This window comes from Vipera berus, assembly GCF_964194415.1.
Source record: "Vipera berus genome assembly, chromosome: W".
NCBI classification, from domain to species: Eukaryota; Metazoa; Chordata; class Lepidosauria; order Squamata; family Viperidae; genus Vipera; species Vipera berus.
This window is the reverse complement of record NC_138210.1, coordinates 75,819,663-75,837,828: the sequence shown is the minus strand read 5'-3', so window position 1 is coordinate 75,837,828 and position 18,166 is coordinate 75,819,663. Positions and strand designations below refer to the sequence as shown.

General features: G+C 57.2%; 1 protein-coding gene across 1 annotated transcript in view; it reads left to right on the top strand.

Annotated features, from left to right (window-relative positions):
• Nucleotides 1–7,115: 7,115 nt before the first annotated feature.
• Nucleotides 7,116–18,166, top strand: part of LOC308676636 (ephrin type-B receptor 4-like) — a 33,617-nt gene continuing 22,566 nt past the window's right edge. Inside the window, exon 1 of the mRNA XM_081342608.1 lies at nt 7,116–7,600. Coding sequence (XP_081198734.1) covers nt 7,546–7,600 — 55 coding nt within the window. The 5' untranslated portion in view covers nt 7,116–7,545. The remainder of the gene's footprint in view (nt 7,601–18,166) is intronic.

Here is an 18,166-nt window from a genome sequence, read left to right as displayed (position 1 = left end):
GCCGCCCCCCCCCGTTTCCAGGAACCCTTGGCGCTTTGTACCGAATCGCTGGGATTCTCCCCCGTGCTGGTTGTGGAGCATGGGACGCGAGGCTGGGCAAGGTTGTGCTAGATGCCCCGCGGAGGAAGAAGGCGCTCTGGAAAGAGCTCAGCGGGGCATCCCTACGCAGACAACCCCCCCACCCCCCATCTTCCCCAGCCGGGAATCTGAAGGATGCCGAAGGCGAGGAAGCCCCCGCGGGCTCCATTCCAGCTGTGCCCCCCCACTTTAAAGCAGGAGCCCCGCTTTGCACAGGGCGCCCACTCGCGGGGTGGGTGGGGTGGAGCGGGGGGGCCGAGGGAGCCCCTGCCCCCCCGGCTGCCAGGAAGAGCGATTACTTCGGGGCTGCTGGACGAGGTCTCCCCCCAGCCCTTCCCTCCCCAGGGGAGGAAATGCCTCGGCCGCTGCCAGGCATCCTTCTGCGCGCTTATTGTTCTTCCCCAACTGCAGCGGAAAGCGGGATCAAAGGGGAGCGGCGGGGAGGGGGGGCGCTTGGGTGGGACTCGGGGGTCCTCTGCGGGGGGGGGGCGGGAGCGATCCCGCGGCTCGGGCTTTGCCACTCCAGTCTCGCCCGCACTTTGCAAAGAAAACGCCCCAGGCGCACAAGGCCTACTGGCGGGGAGGGGGGGGAAATTCCCCTTTCCAAAACGGGGAGGGGGGCGCAATCCTACGCATCTGCAAGGTGGGACAGAGGTTACCCTCCCTCCCTCCCCAGGGCTTAACGCAGGGTTTGCCGGCAGGGGGATTCTGGGAATTGAAGTCCACCCTTCTCAAAGCCAAGCAAAGTTGGCCAGGTGGAACCGGGATCTTGAATGACGTCACGCCGACTGGCTTCCCTAGCCCCCCCCCCCATCCGCTCCCCCTGGCAGAGGCGAGCCGGGGCGCTTTCAGCTGCTGCCAAAGCAAACAGCGGCCGTCCGGCGGGGACGCTGCTGGCGCGCAACGGCTGCTCGGACGGGCGCAAGTCTGCGCTTCCCCCGACGGTGCCCGGCGCGGGGGGGGGGGGAAGGGGCGGCTCTTCACCCGCTGCGGGCCTGGAGAGGCGGCTGGGATTTCCCGGGTTGGGGAATCCACCTACCCCCCCCCCCGCCATGGAAAGCGGGGAACAAAAGATTCCCCAAGTTTGGAGAAAGACCCGCGCGGAGGGGAGGGGGCGGGCAGCGGGGGTGGGGGGGGGAAGCTGACAACTCGGGCCTTGTGAGCAGGGGACGATGGGACTTGTAGTGCAATGCACCTGGACACGGGGGAGGGGGAGATAAGGGGGAGGAAAGGAGGTCCGGAGGAGGAGGAGGAGGGGGCGCCTTTGTGAAGGGGGGCGCGATCTGCGTTTCGTCCCATTGTCTAGCGCAGACAGCCCTCCCTCTCCCCTTTCCCCCCACCCGAAGTGGGCGGGCGGGGGTCCTCGTTGGCACCTTCACAGCCCCAGCAGCCCCCTCCCTCCCTCCCTCTTTCCCCGAATCCGTTTGCCAACTCCTGCTGGAGGGGGCGGGAGAGACGCTAAGTATCACTGCAGAGAAAAGCTAAATGGAGATATTCAAAACATGCAGAGAGGGCTGACAGATGAGGAACATCTGGACAGACTGTCGGGCAAGCTCCCCACCACACCCGCCCCCTCCCCATCCAGTTCCTCCCCTCAGGGCCCCCCTTCTCTGTATCTCATCCCATCTCCGTGCCACCCCCCCACAAAATCCGGCTGCAGGCAAAACATTTATTGGGGTGTTGGAAGGGAGGTGCTCAGTCTAATTCAAACCAGGTTGGCTTGTACAGAGCCCGCCAGTAAGCAGCCCGGGACCCCCATTTCTCCCCCCCCCAGCACTCTCGTCTGGAATCAATTTGGAGGCAGCTGCAGCATCTCTGGGGCGGCTCCTCCGGTGCAGAGGCCAAGCGAGAGTGCAGGCCCGCCAGGCGCCCACTGGGTGCTGCTGTCCGTGGGGCAGGTCCTTCCCAGCCTGGGGGGGGGGGAGAGGGGGCTACAACCTGCAGCAAAATGGGTGAACAAGAGGAAAACTTTCCGGGGGGGGGGCTGAGAAAAAGTGGGCGGGAGGGCAAAGCACCTTGTTCAGGGAGTCCTCGGCTTACGACCAAAATTTATGTTGCTAAGTGAGACACTTCTGAAGGGAGTTTGGCCCCATTGGACGACTCTCCCCGTCACATTTGCAAACTGAATCGCTGCAGTTTGTTGAGCTGGTTGACACCGTCGTTTTAAGTGAGTCCGGCTTGCCCCCCCCCCCCCGCATTCCTGCATTGACTTTGCTTGTCGGAAGGTCGCAAGAGGGGATCACGTGACACCACCCCCCCGGGACACACGCGATCGTCATAAATACGAGTCAGTTGCCTAATGTCTGAATTTTGACCGCAGGGATGCTGCAATGGCCTGAAAAATCAGTCACTTTTTTTAGTGCCGTTGTAATTTTGAACGGCCACTAAATAACTGTCGTAAGTCGAGGACTACCCAGGTACAACTGAGGCCAGCATTTTCGTCGCTGAGCAAGGTGTTGAGGGAGGCGTGCCCAATTTCATGTCCTCTTTTTCCCCCAGTTGTTCAGGGAACGGCTGCCGTTGTTAAATGAATCACACGGTTGTTAAGCGCATTTCCCCGACTTTGCTTGTTGGAAGTGGGCTGGGAAGGTCTCAGATAGTGACCACCTGACCCTGGGATGCTGCGACCGTCATGTGTGCGAGGAACGGTTGTAAGTCACTTTTTTCCCATGCTGTTGTAATGTGGAACAGGGACTAAATGAATGGTCGTAAACCGAGGACTACTACATAGTTGTGACACTCGCAGCGTCTCTTGGATCAAAAGGCCAAAATGGGGGTGGACAACCAGATCACATGACCTTCCAGGTGTTTAAACCCCCCACTGGGGTGACCCCCTCCTCCTTTCGCAGGACTGGCAGGTCTGCTGAGAACCCTGGCCGGCTTTGAAGCCCTCCAGGTCGTTTTCTGATGCTGTTGCAGCTGGGGACATTCTGAACATGCTCAGAGGCACTCTTTGTCAACATAGTTTACTTTGAAAAACTGGCTTCAGTGCATGGGGGGGATGTCTAACCTTGACTACTTTAAGACCTGGGGACTTTAACTCCCAGAATTCCACAGCCAGCTATGCAACTTTAAGACCAGTGGACTTCAACTCCCAGAATTCCCCAGCCAGATATTCTGGCTGGGGAATTCTGGGAGTTGAAGTCCACCGGTCTTAAAGTGGCCAACCTTGGGGGCATCCTTGTTCTAATCTAGGTAAAGACACCCCCCCCACGTCTCTTCTCCATGATTCAACAGCAAAGCACCTGCCCTCTACAGTGAGGCCGTGGGTCGCCCCTGGAAGAAATCCCAGCCTACTTGGGGGGCTCCCCCCAGCCCCACAGCTTGTGATGGAGGCTTCCAGACTGAGCTGGTCCCTTCTGTTTCCTGCCCCGAGCCTAACCTCCAAGGAGGCGGGGGGGGGGCGGTCGTCTGCAGCTGGCCAGAGAGATAACCCCGATCCGGCTATGGGGCACACAAGTTCCCGGCCTGCCGACTTTCCATCATGTTTGTATCCGGATATATTTTTCCAGGGGGCGGATTCTGGAAGAGGTGGAAGCAGAGATGCCATAACCGTGAATTAATTGAGAAAGGAAGAGCGCAAATGGCTGTAGGCAGAACGGAGTGTTTCTGAGCTCGTACAGAGTTCAGTTGGTTATAGTAAGAGAAGCAATCTCTCCTGGATGTCTTTCCAGATTTTATTTATTCGTTTAACACCTAGGTGACTTTAAGACCTGTGGACTTCAACTCCCAGAATTCCCAATTAGCATAGCCAGCTAGGGAATTCTGGGAGTCCACAAGTCTTTCAAGGGGCCAAATTTGGGGACCCCCTGCCCTAGAGGTAACATTAGCGCCCCCACTCTCATTGGTTTTCCCAAAGGCCCTAGAGGTGCGGCTTTGTCAGTGGGCCTGGGGACCCTGAATGGAGACGGGAGCCGATCCAGGGGTTGATTTGACTGTGTTGCTCGTGCCAAAGGGTATGTGTTTGTGTGTAAAGTGTTTCTATATTGTGGGATTTATTGTTGTGAGCTGCCTGGTGTCACCTAATGCAAACTGGGTGACCATATACATTGGCTTGATAAATAAATATAAGTGTGTGTGTGTATCTATCATGTATATGTATGTATAAAATATATGGACAGTAATATATATATATGTATATGTATATATGTATGTACATGTGTGTGTATACATACACACACACACACACGCTGATGCGCTACTTAAACATATTTATGTTTGTATGTTTAATATGTTTTACTAGTGTTGTGTATCAGTGACCTCCATAGACAATGTTAGCTAAATAAATAAATAAATAAAGCAAGCCCCATTCAGTTTTAAACGGCCTGATTTATTTTTATTTTATTGGCTCGGCCCACCAGGGACTCGGCATCTGCTCCTGGCTCCAGGGCCTGGGCCTGCCTGCCTCCGAGTCCCCCTCCTTCCTTCCACGTTGGGGCTGTGCTGGGGGGGGGAAGCCATCTGACTTCCAATCTAACCCGATCAGCCCCCCCCAACTGTTTCCCCCGCCCCTCTGATCTTGCACAGCAGAGCCAGGCAGGCAGGCCGGAATTCAGCAGGTGGAGGCATCCCCCTGTCTACCTGCCAGGTGTGAACTTTGGATTTCTGGGCCGAGCGGCACCTGTTCGCGAGGGTCCTCCGCACAGGGCCACAGGCAATCAGCAGGCACATTGGGAGGGGGCGTTGTGGGTGCTCTTACAAAATGGTACCCACGCAAGGCTGCTGAGATGGGCAGAAGGAAAACTGGGTTGAATTTGAATCCGAGACCCACGAGGAAAGGCTAAGATGGGCCAGGGACCCACAGCCACGTGGATTCTCACAGGAACGACTGGTTGGCCTCAGGATGCCCCCTCCCAACGTTTGGGCTCTCTAAAGCTGAAGACGGAGCTTTGGCCCTGCTCCCACCCCCACCTCCAGTGGCAGGAAGTTCCGCGGGTCTCCTATCCGCTCGCCCTACCGCGGAGCCCGGCTTCTGCCAGCAGAGACAGCGCCGGCCCCCCCCTCCCCGCCCCGGGCGGCTTTCCGGCCCCCTCTCCTCGCGCGGAAAGGGCCGGGCGGCCTCATCAGGACGGCCGGAGCCAGGCAGGAAGCCGCAGCAGCTCAGCCTCGCCCAGGTCACCGCTGCCCAGCTTCCCCCACTGCCCCCGATGCCGTATTCTCACGGCCAGCCGCCCCCACCACCACCCAGGGCCAACTTGCTCCGCCCCCCCCCCGGGTGGACGAGCCTAAAACCCCGCCGGGGGCACTCAGGACACGCACACGTTTTCTTAGTCCGGCTCGCGAGTTTAGCGTGTCGTGGGAACGCAGCCGCTGCAGCGCTCAAAACCCCTCAATGCTGGGAGCGGTCGCGTTTCTCGACTCATCTGATTTTTCGCAGGGTACCCACCGTCTCCTGTTCCCCCCCCCCGCGCCCCAAGTCCCCAGCCGTGGGTCCAGCACCATGGGTCCATGGTGGCCAGCTGGTTTGGCAGCCCCTCCCCAGGCTCCGCCCCGGCAGCAGGGCCTCCTCCGCGGCGGCCCCGCCCTGGCGCCCGGGAGGCTGGCTGCGGGTCCTCGGTGCGTAGTTTTCCCCGGTCATCAGAAAGAAACCATGGTTCCCTTTTCCCCCCCCTGCCCCCCCCCGAGAGGCGGGCAGTGGAGTTCACTTCTTGACGTTGGTTTGACCCGCTTTCACCACCAGCGTGTACTTTCCTGGCCTTCCCGCCTGACGTTCAAAATGCCCGTGAACCTAGTTCAGGTCCTGGGAACGTCGGAGTGCGGCAAAGGCTGGGAGAATCGCCCTTTCATCTCTTGATGCCCGGAACCTGCATCCAGACGATCAATAAATCTCTTCGGCCCTCAACCTTTGTGGCTGGAGCTGGAGGCGTGTGGCGCGTTCACACGTTCCTTCAGAATTGTTCCTCGCGTGTCTCGGCCGGTTGCTCCTCCGCCGCGAGGATCCTCCCGTTTGGCCCCAGCCCGCCGCTATCGAAACACCCGCCCCGATCTCGTGGTCTCGGCGCGGCGGAGACGGGACCCCCCCCCCCCGCTCCTGCCCCACCGCGTAGGAGGGGCTGCCTCGGCGTTTCCTTGGGACACGTGGGGAGCAGCTCAGCCCTTCGGCAAGCCGCCAGGGGGCGCCCTTGATTCTTGGGGGGGGGCGTTGGGGTCCCCCTTCCGGGGGCTCCTTAGATGCTGGCGGGTGAACCCACCCGAGTTTGTTGGCCACAATCAAGACCCCTTTGGGGCTTGCAAACATGGGGGGGCAGCGCATTTGCCTTTGCGGGGGGCCCCATCGCCCGCACGGCTAAGAAAAAAGGGGGGGCACTTTTGGGGGGCGCTGCTTTGCAGGCGGAAGCCCCCTCCTCCCCCTCTTAGCCCTCCCCCATTCTTTGGAGTGAAAGGCTGCGATTTTTTTCCCCGGTCCCGCAACTTCTCTCGGGGATGGGGGGGGGTCTTTCTAGACTTGAGAAACGACCCCCCCCCAGTTCGGGCCGGGAGAAAGCGCGCGGGGGCTGGGAGGGTCGGGGGCCGCCCCTCCCTCCCTCCCTCCCTCCCTCTCCGGGCTGGGAGGGAGGAGGGTCTGCCCGCTCGGTGGGGCTGGAGGTGGGGCGCCGCTTTCCCCTCCCCTCCCCCTTCCCCCTCTTTTCCAGGGGAGGGGAAAGTTTTGGGGGAAGCCAGGCCGAGCCGGGGCGGCCGAGCTGGGGGGGCTGCTGGGCGCCCTAAAACCCTCGCCCGGATCCACTCGGGGGGCGCCCCCACTTCCTCCATCTCCCCCACACACACAAGCCCCGGGGGGGGGGCTGCCGCTGGCCCAACCCCGCCAGACTCCGCCGCCGCCGCCGCCGCCGCGCCGCCTTTGTCCGACGCCGCTCGATCGCTCGCTCGCTCGCTCGCAGCGCTGCCATTCCGGACTTTCAGGTTTGCGGGAACGGCCCCAGCCCGGATCGAGGACACGGGACTCTTTGTCTCGGCCCGGGACGGACGGACCGACGGGCGGGCGGATCGCGCCCCGCAGAAGCCCCCCGCCCGCGCCGGGAAACTTGACCGGGACGGGGGTCCCGCTCCTTCCCCTGCTTGGGGGGGGTCCCTCCGGGAAAGACCGCGGACCCCCGGGCGGAGCGGGCCGGTCGCGGGGGTCGCCCCAGAGCCCCCCCCCGCCGAAACTCCGCCGGAACAGCCCGGGCGCGTCTGAGCCGCGGGGCGGGGGTCGCCGTTCCACCTGAGAGCCTCCGCTCGGGCCGGGGGTCTCCGCATCCCCCCCGCCCGGTTTGTCCGGCGTAAGGCAGGAGGAAAAAAAGAAATCTCACAGAGGATCCCGGACGGATTTTTCCCCCCCGATCTTTGTGGATTACCGTGTGGTTTTGCTTTTGTTTCGTTTCGGTTTTTTTCCGCCGAGACTTGGATGATCCGGGATTGTTGTTTGCTTTTGGGCCTCCGCTCGTCCCGGCTTGTTCCCCTGCATGAAGTTTCGGGGCCGCCGGGGCGATGAAGTGCTGCTGGCCCCTCTGGGTCCGGATTTGCCTGGTGCTGGCGGTGGAAGGTGAGTTTCGACCCAGCGGGCCGCGATCGGGCGGCGGGACAGACGGATTCCGCGGCGGAAAGTTGGGGGCAAACTTTTTGCACGCACACACACACACACACACACACACACACACACACACACACATATATATATATACAGAGGGGGGGCAGAGAGGCGCGCGCGTGGAATGCACCCCCGAGACACTTGGGGGGGGCACTGGGAGTTTCCTGATGAATTGGGGGGGCGATAAGAGTTATAATTCCTAGCCTCCCAGGAGGGAAATATCCAGGGCGCGCGGGTGTGTGTGTGTGTGTGTGTGTGTGTGTAATTTGGCAGATTCCAGCCCTGCAGAGGACACCTTGCTTTCTCCTCTTTCCCCCCTCCCATCTTTGCTTCCCCCCCCCCGCTCTATTTTTAAAGTGACTGTTCAAAGTGTTTGCAGCCTCTTGCATTGATTGCGCTAATGAAGCAGAATCGATGCCCTTTTTCGGATATCAACCAGGATCAGTTGCTGACCCCCCCCCAAGCAAAAGGGCAACGATTTGCAATAGGGCTTCCATCTCCCAATCCCTCCCTGCCAGGGCCCCCACCCCCTTCTCCAAGAGCTCTCTGTTCTTTTGCTAACACACACAGACACACAAAAAAACTATCACACCCCTGAATTCCCCCCCCTGCTTCCTTGCTTTAAAATTGAAATTGCTTTTGCAATTCTCTGCAAGGGACAGGCAGAGAGTCCTGTTGGTCTCCAGAGCATTTTAGGATGCCCTAAGTTGGGGATGATGGGCCCTGGGGCGGAGGGCTGGGCCCCTTGTGGGTCCAGAAGTTGAGAAGAGCCAGAAGCCCACTTGCGGGGGGGGGGGGGGCACCTTAACTCAAGGAATGCAGAGGTGTTTGGAGGCTGGCCTAGGGTGTGTGTGTGAGAGAGAGAGAGAGAGAGGGAGGGAGGGAGGGAGGGGGAAGAGAGAAAGGGAGAGAAAGAAAGGAAGGAAGGAAGAAAGAAAGAGGGTGAGGACCCCATCCTGCCAGAGGATCTGCTGGGCCCTTTATAAAGCAGCTGCCAGATCACCCAACCGCAGTGCCCATCATTCCCCAATAACACACACACACACACACACACACACACAGAGGGAGGGAGGGAGGGGGGGAAAGGCCTTTATGTTTGCACTTCCCAACTGCTTTGATGGGAGGGGTCCTCTGCATTCTCCCCCTTTTCACCTGGCACCCCCCTTTTCCTTCCTCCCTCCCTCTATATCTCCCTCCCTCCCTCCCTTTTTATATCTTCCTTCCTTCCCTCCCTCCCTTTTTTATGTCTTCCTTCTTTCCCTCCCTCCCTTTTTCATGTCTTCTCCCATCCCCCCTCCCTTCCCCCCTGCAGGAGAATCTCATTGAAAAGGGATTAAGAAAGAAAAAAAACACTCCCCCCTTCCTTTTCTTCTCCACCCCCCAGACAGAAACACAAGGAAAGGGCAGAAAGACCCTTTGCTGCCCCCCACCCCCCAAGCTGGACTAGAGGCCCCCTCTTTAGCCAAGGGTGGGCCTGACTTGCCAATTGCAAACATCCCTCCTTCCCGCCCCCCCATCCATTCTACGTCCATCTGATCCCCCCCTTGGGGGGGGTCACATCTCCCCCAAAGCTGCGAAGGGCTGGGGGAGATCAGATCCTGCCCTGTGGGGGAGAGGGCAATTCAGAAGCCCCTTCCCCATTCCATTGCTTGTCTGAAGTGCTGCATGGGGAGAAGAATCCGGCTGGGGCTTTGTCCCCCCCCCACCGCCCAAGACCTGGCACTCGGGGCTCCCCTCCTTGCCAAACTGCCAAGCCCCCACCCCACCCTGCGCAGACCCCTGGCTGCCAAATCCTGAAGGCCCCCCTACCCATTTTCATTTAAGCTGCCCTTTCGTTTGCAGGGGCTGTTGTGTTGGGACCGAGCCTGTGGGCTGGGGATGATGGTATCGCGGCCTGTTGCTCTTCAGAGGGCTGGGGTGGGGGCATAACCCTGTATCGTCAAGGGGGGAGGCGGTCCCCTCCTTCTCTCCAGCCAGAGGACTTCGATCCCATCGTCCTGGGTCCTCAAATGTTGGGTGGACCAGCCACCGTTCAGGATTCGTACTGGGGATTCCCAGGCCGGGTGAACAAACTACAATCCCCATATCGGGAGTGGAGTATTGGGGTGCGTACAGGTAGTCCTCGACTTAACAACAGTTCATTTAGTGACCAAGTTACAACGGCACTGAAAAAAGTGACCGTTTTTCACACTTAACGACCGTTGCAGCATCCTCCCCCATGGTCACATGATCAGTGCTGGGCATCTGACTCGTATGTATGAGAGAGTCGCAGCCTCCCGGGGTCTCGTGATCCCCTTTTGCGACCTTCTGAAAGACATTGGGGAAGCCGGATTCACTTAACAACCGTGTTACTTAGCATCTGCGGTGATCCACTTAAGAACGGTGGCAAGGAAGGTAGTAAAACGGGCAAAATTGACCAATCAGCTGTCTTGCTTAGCGGCAGAAAGTTTGAGTCAGTTGTGGGCGTAAGTCGAGGACCACGTTTACCTGAACGGCCTGTGGCCGCAGGGAATGCCTCCCCGGGGTCACTGGGCCCCTTTCCTTCTGGGGCCCATCCTCCCAGCAGCCCCCCCCCCAGTTCAGCTACTTGAGCAGGGGCTGGACTAGAAGACCTCCAAGGTCCCTTTCAGCTCTGATGTTCTCTGTTTTCCTTCCTTCCTTCCTTCCTCCCTCCCTTCCTGATTGGACAGCCACCTGTCTGAAGTGGCATAGGGTCTCCTGCTTGGGCAGGGGGCTGGACTAGATGACCTCCAAGGTCCCTTCTGGTTCTATTCTATTCTGCTCTAAAATGTGCCTGGAATGGCATTCTCCTGGGGTTGGGGATGATGGGCGGCAGGGTTCCAGGGCACGGGTTATCTCGGAGAGTCCTGGCCCCACCGAAGGCCCCCCCCCCCGTGAGCTTCCAGGGCTCCTCAAAATGGCCAAGACCCCCGAGGGGGCTTTGAATTCAGCCTGGCAGCCGCTTCAAAAGCCAGCAGCCGTCGGCTTCCACATCTGAGGCGGCGGGTAATCCCTCTGCTCCTGGGGGGGGGGTTGCGGCCATGCTCTATCAAAGGCAGAATCCCCCTCCCCACTACATCCCCCTCTCTTTTGCAGCTCCTCGCTTCGCATGGCTGCCTTCCACGGGCTTCCCAGCCTTGCAAAGGGTGGGAGGAGAGACCAGCGTCTTCAACTGGGCGCCTGCAGGCTTTGGGGATGGGGGGGTGTCTGTGCCGGGGGGGGGTGTCATCAAGCTGGCGAGCAAAGTTGGTGGGGGAGGCTGAGAGCACCGGTTGAGTCTGCTCTGCAGCTAGGAAAAGCAAAGTGGTTCGATCGTTGTAAATCGAACCCAGAACCAGCGCCGAGACCAGTTCCCAGACCCAGGCATAGGCACGAGGGGTGGGGTCTCCTCCTTGGGGGTCTTCTTCTTGAGTTTGAGAGGTAGATTGTTCAATAGTTGGTAGTCCGCGGCTTAATGACCACGATGGAGACCACTGTTGCTATGTAGTTGCATCCAATTTTCCCCCGTGGTTCCAGCAAATCACCGCGGTTGTTAAGTGAATCACAGGGTCGTTAAGCGAATCTGGCTCTCCCCCCCCCCCGCTGACTTTGCAAGGCAGAAGCCGATCACGTGACTCTGGGACGCTGCAACCCTCGTAAATTCATACCCCATCACGTAGGGACGCCACGCCGTAAGTGTGAGGACCCGTCCTGATTCATTTTTCCCCCCAGTGCTGTTGCAACTTCAAACGGTCGCTAAACGAATCGAGGCAAGTCTGGTTGTTCAGTTGGTATCAACTCGGCAACCATGCAGGCGGACTCTCTCCCGAAGATCTGACCCACGGCCGGATCCTTCAGGACTTCCGACGGTGCCCACCTTGTTAAGTGAATCACGTTGCCGTCAAGCGAATCTGGGCCCCCTCCCCATTAACTTGGCTTGTCGGAAGCCAGCAGGGAAGGTCCGTAACTGAGTTAGGTCTTTTGTTTGCGTTGTGTGTCAGAAGCAGAATAATTTGAGGATGCTTCAAGGGAGAACTTTGAGCTGACCGGTTCTTTGCTTTTCTTGGCCATCCTGGGGTCCCCGGGGGTCTCCTCCGAGGTCAACCTTGAAAGGAATCAGTGTCCTTCTTGCTTCTTCAAAATCCAACGTTGGCTTCTGCAGAGCGTTGCAGGGATCTTAAGAGAGACACACAACCCCCTCGGTGCGACGGTTTGGTTTCATGCAGGAGCGTCCAACCTTGGCCACTTTAAGACTTGTGGACTTCAACTCCCAGAATTCCCCAGCCAACTCTTTTTTTTCTCTCTCTCTCTCACTTTGCTGAAGTCAAGATATATTACGTCTCTTGCATTCTCACCGTCTATGAAGTCAGTTACTCCATCAAAACATGCAACAAAGGTGGCCTGGCCACATCTGCTCTTGGCCTATCCACGCTGAATTCTGGGAAATCCTTGCTGGCTGGGGAATGCTGGGAGTTAAAGTCCGTAGGTCTTCAAGTTGAACAGCCCTGGTTTAACACCTGGGCCCAATGCTTGGTGGTGCATTTCGCTCCTATTCCTTCGAGTTAAAGGTAAAGGTTCCCCCGCACGTGCGTGCTAGTCGTTTCCCACTCTAGGGGCCGGTGCTCATCTCCGTTTCAAAGCCGAAGAGCCGGCGCTTGTCCGAGGACGTCTCCGTGGTCATGTGGCCGGCATGACTAGACGCCAAAGGCACACAGAACGCTGTTACCTTCCCACCAGAGTGGTCCCTGTTTTTCTACTTGCATTTTGACGTGCTTTCGAACTGCTAGGTTGGCAGAAGCTGGGACGAGTAACAGGCGCTCACTCATTCCTTCGAGTTAATCCGCCCTTAAACCAAGGATGGCTTAGTCATAGTTGGTTTCACTTAATCCCTGGCTCTGCACTCCACGGAAGCCCTAAACCATGGCTTACCACCACGATCTGCTTAACCCGGTATCTTAAACCACAATAGGGTGGTTTAACCAGATGGATGAACCCAGCTCTCCAGATTGCTCTTTGTGTTTTGTGTGTGTGTGTGTGCGTGCGTGCGTGTGTGTGTCAAAAGGCAAAAGCCCAACAGTTTCGGGAAGTGATCCCTGTCTCCGGCCTTCCCTTCTCCGCGCTGGCTGCTCTCCAGCGGCTTTCGCTGGATGACCCTGAGACCGTTGGCTCTTTGAGAGACAGGAAATCACGGGCTCTGGGCACTGCTGGTGACTCCATCCCCGCCCAGGGCTGTCCTCCAGCTCTTGTCCTCTCGCCTGCCCCCCCTCCCAGAGCCCAAACTTTGGGGGCTCACCCCGAATTCCCACGTCCGGCTTTGGCATGGGGGTGCAGATGGCAGAGGTCTGTGGTTGGGGGTCCCGAAGGCTGGGCTTCCTTCCGCTCCCCTTGCTGGGAGAGGGTGGGATTCAGAGAAGGGGGGGCTTTGCAAGCAAAGATTTCAATTTCAATCAGAATAGAGCTGGAAGGGACCCTGGAGGCCTTCTAGTCTGACCCCCTGCTCAGGCAGGAGACACCATAGCGTTTCAGACAAGTGGCTTGTCCACTTCTTAAAAAATCCAGTCTCTTCTTCTTCTTAAAAACCTCCAGTGATGAAGCACCCACCACTTGGTGGCAAGCAGTTCCACTGGTTAATTGTTCCCACTGTCAGGAAGTTTCTCCTGAACTCCAGGTTGCTTCTCTCTTTGGTCAGTTTCCAACCATTGTTTCTCGTCCTTCCCTCTGGTGCTTTGGAGAATAACCTGACCCCCTCCTCTTCTTTGTGGCAGCCCCTCAAATCCTGGAACGCTGCTATCGTGTCTCCCCTATTTCTTCTTTTCTCTATAGCCAGACCCAAGTCCCGCAGCCGTTCTTCATATGTTTTAGTCTCCAGGCCTTGGATCCTCTGAGTTGCTCTTCTCTGCACTTTTTCCAAAGTCTAAACGTCTTTTTTGTGATATGGTGACCAAAATTGGCTGTAGTATTCCAGGTGTGGCCTCACTGGGGTTTTACAAAGCGGTACTAATGCTCTGCATAGTCTTGATTCTATGCCTCTGTTTATGCAACCCAGGATTGTGTTGGCTTTTTTGGCTGCTGCCGCACACGGCTGGCTCCAGGTCAAGCGATCGTCCACTGGGACTCCGAGGTCCCTCTCACTGTGGCTGTGTTTGACCTGGGTCTCGCCCAGTCTGTGCTTGTACCTTTGGTTTTTCCTGTCTAAATGTCAGACTTTGCTTTTCTCCACCTTGAAACTCATTTCGTTGGACGGGGCCCCTGGTTTGAGTCTGTCAAGATCTTTTTGGATCCTGAGTTTGTCTTCTGGGGTGTTGGCTACTCCTGCCAGTTTGGTGTCATCTGCAAACTGGATGGGTTTCCCCCTCAATTCCCTCGTCTAAGTCATTGATGAAGAGATTGGAGAGTCCTGGGCCCAAGACGGAGCCTTGTGGTCCCCCACTGCTTACCTCCCTCCGTGTGGATGTAGTGCCGTTGAGGACTACTCGTTGAGTAGGTTTGCCAGCCAGCCAGAGATCCATCCGGGGTGGTGTTGCCTCCCCCACCTTTTTGTAGCTCACCAAGGAGTAGATTGTGGTCTGTTTTGTCAAATCCCTTACTGAAATGAAGTATACTACGTCCACAACGTTTCGCTGGTCTATTAGTTTAGTCACTTTGTGGAAGAATGAAAGAGTGAAATAAGATTGGCAGGTAGAAGGTCCCCAAGGAAACCACTTATCTGCCCCCCTCCCAGTTGAGTTTCAGAGTTGGATGCATTAAGGAGACACCATTGTTGCACTTGTTGATGACCTCTGGTGGGTTGGGTTGGAGATGGACATATTGTGGAGACACCATTGATTGCCCAGACCCTAGAAAGTGTGCAGAGGAGGCCCACAAGGATGATAAAGAGTCTGGAGGCTCAATTGTAGGATGAACGCTTGTGGGAACTAGGCATATCTAGCTTTTCATGGAGGGGACATGATAAACTGTCTTCTAGTCCTTGAGGGGCTGTCAAAGAGAAGGGGGGGGGCTCAAGCTATCCTGCAAAGCACCCGAGGACAGGAAGGTCTTTGCAATTCTGCAGCTTATTCCTCCCAGCAGCAGCCTGGGGTCCGGGTAGAAAGCCCCCCAATATCTTCCCGTCCCACGGAGAGGGTTTGTCTGGGGAATTCTGGAGTTGAAGTCCACAAGTGGCCAAGTTTGGAGACCCCTGCTCTAAAGGCAGCCTTGAAGATGGCTCTTTCTCTGGGTGCCAGGCTGGGGAGGGACGTGCCTCCCAGGGTGTGTGTGTGTGTGTGTGTGTGTGTGTGTATCCCTCCTGGGGCCACTCCCGTCATTAACCAGGGTGTGTTTCCAACAGCCAGACCGAGTTGGAGGGCCTGGTAACCGGGATTAAGTAGTGCCCACCTCCGTCTCCCAGATAAGACCGAAGGGAGATAGTGCCGGGCCAGGCGGGAATAGGGGGTGGGGGGTGGGCAGGCTTCAACCTGCCTGGAAGGGCCCGCCTAAGATGGGGGGGTTGTTTCTGCGGCTTCTTTTCCGGGGTGTGGGGGGGCAAAGACGCCCGCTCGCCCGGCCTCTGGTGTAAGACGCCTCTGCTGTTATTAAGTGAGAGTCGAACACACCGGGCACCGTGCCCGAAATATAATTAAGCGGCTGTGCCGATCTCGGGGCGCGGCTGCTTCCCTCCCTTTGCCGGCTCGGGGGGGGGGATCTTCAGGGAGGGGCCCAGGGGTTCCAGGAAAGAGGGTCTCTTCCCCTCACCCAGCATTGACGGAGGCTTCGCGGGGGGGGCGGACCCTCTAACCAAGCAGCCCAGGAAGCAAGAGGTTGGCAACGGCTGCCCCCGGCTTCTGGGCGCACATCTGGGACAGATTTGGGTAGGAATGGGCATCAGGCGATGGGTGTGGGGAGCAGGAATGGTGGAGGACTGGGGGGGTGCCGAATTGGGAGGGGGGATGGAGAAAAAGCCAGGATTGAGCCTCTCAAGGAAGGAGGTTTCATTGCCAGCCTGGTGCCCACCCAGGCATGGGGGAGGACTCCATTCCCCCCTCAACTCTTAAACCCTCCCCCTGCTTTTGGCTTCCTTCCTTCCTGCTTTGGCCCGGGGGGGGGGTCCCTCCCCAGCCTTACATCGCCCTGTAATTACCCAGAATTCCCTGAGGCAGACACACACACACACACACACACACACACCTACCTCCCCCTCAGGGTATCCCAGCATTCATGGAGGTGGGGGGGGGCACAGGGGCATCTAATTTTCTGCCTGCCCAGGAGTGTGGTGGGTAGAGGAGAGGATGGTGAGATGTGTGTGTGTGTGTGTGTGTGTGTGTGTGTGTGTGTGTGTCTTTCAGGGTGGGAGGGAGACCACGCAGCCGGGAACTGATGATGGGGGGACAAAAATATTTACGGCACAAATATTTATGGGCCGTGGACTACAACCCCCAGAATTCCCCAGCTGGCGAGGGAATTACAGGAGAGTCGTGCCAACTGCCCAGGGGAGCAGCCACGTTCCATTTTCCCAACCCTTTGGCTGCCTGGTAGTGTTTCCTCTCAACAACCCCCCCCCTGCGAGGTAGGCCTTTCGTTTCTGAGGCTCTCCCACCCACTTCCACAGCTTGGTGAAGGGGGGGGGGCTTAAGGCTCAGAGGAGCATGGCAAGGGGCCTATGCCAGGAAATGTGCCCCCTAGTTAGAAAATTGAGGGGGGCTTGCTCCCCTTTTCTGGAACCCCATTGGGTTCCAGGTGCAGGGAAAAAGGGGGGGAACAACCAGGGGAGGGGGCTGTTCCTCGGTGGTCTTGGCCAAGGTGAGGTTGTCCCTCCGTCCCGCTGGCCCCCCCAGGAGCCAAAGCAAGGCTGGAGGGGGACCCCAGGGTGCAGGGGGGGCTTGAGGGGGAGGAGTGGGGGGCTCAGCCAGCAGGGCGGGGGCTGGTTTCCTGCTGCTGGGCGGCGGCAGCAGCTGTTTGGGGAAATGACGCCCGTCCGGCTTTTTATAAATATTCCCCCACCTTTGACCCTTGGCCAGCCGGCTGCGTTCCTAGGATCCTGGACAAGAGGGGGGCAGCCAAGGCGGGGGGGGGGTCTGCAGTGGGGGGGTCTCACCCCCAACAATGTGCCCAGGATCAGCAGAGAAGAGGGAGGTGGGGAGGGGGCTTCAGGTGCAGGGAAGCAGTTTTGCATCCTGGTCCAGGCTGCTCAGATGAAGAAGTGGGGAGGGGGGGGAACCCGGCATGCAGAAACACCCCCCCCCCACACACACACTTTCTTTTGGACACCCCCACCCAGGTGCCACTGGTCTTGTGATTGACGGCTGGGTGGGCGGAGCCAAGCCTTGCTGCCCTCCCCACCTCCGTGGCAGACAAAAGCCTCTTGAGGGTTTTTGCCAAGCAGGAAGGCAATCAGAAATCGAACCCAGTACACACACACACAACACAGTAACACACAAATCGAACCGCAGTGCACACACACACACACACACGCACGAAACACAACCTGCCTCGATTCACCGCCAGGCTTTGAATGGCCTCTTTTGCATCCCTCTGAACAGGGCGTTTTTTTTAATTAAGCGGGGGAAATGCCCCACAAGCAGATTTTCTTTCCTAGCCTTTGTGGTTTGGTTCTGCAATCACACTTACTCAGGGAACTCTCCCTGAGGGCGGAGGGGAGGCGAGCCTGGGAGGGGAGGGGAAGGGTTGTGTGAATGCAGCCGCGTCCCTTGCAGGTTGACCTGGCAGCTTTGAAAAGCAACGCGTTGCATAAAGTAGATATTTGAGATCCGCCTTTGTAATGTAGTCCTCCGCTTAGAGCGCAAGGGAGCCCCAAATGTCCGTTGCTAAGCCAGACAGTTGCTAAGAGAGTTTTGCCCCATTTTGCGACCTTTCTTTGTGACCGTTGCTAAGTGAATTTTTGCCGTTAGGGTTTTAAAGTGAACCTTTCTTGATTTTCCTGGTCAGAAGGTCCCAAATGGGGATCACGTGACCCCTCTGGGACCATGTGTCCGTCATAAGTGTGAGTCCGTTTGAGCGTCTGATTTTTGATCGTGTGACCTGCTGCAACGGCCGTAAGTGTGAAAAATGGTCATAAGTCACTTTTTTCAGGGCTGTTGTAATTTTGAACAGTCACTAAATGAACTGTTGTAAGTGGAGGACTTCCTGATTAAATAAGGCGGTGCTTCTAAGAGACAGATTGCATTAGAATTAAACTTTGCTTTGCTAATTGATTTAAACTTTTAAAAAGGTTTGCTACTTTCCTAAATGTGCCTTTTTAGATTAGAATATAGAATAGAATAGAATAGAATAATAGAATAGAATAGAATAGAATAGTAGAATGGAATGGAATGGAATGGAATGGAATGGAATGGAATGGAATTGAATTGAATAACGAATAGGATGGGATGGGATGGGATGGGATAATAATGGAATGGGATGGAATGGAATTGAATAACAAATAGAATAGAATAGAATAGAATAGAATAGAATAGATATTGGAAAATAGAATAGAATAGAATAGAATAGAATAGTAGAATGGAATGGAATGGAATGGAATGGAATGGAATTGAATTGAATTGAATGACG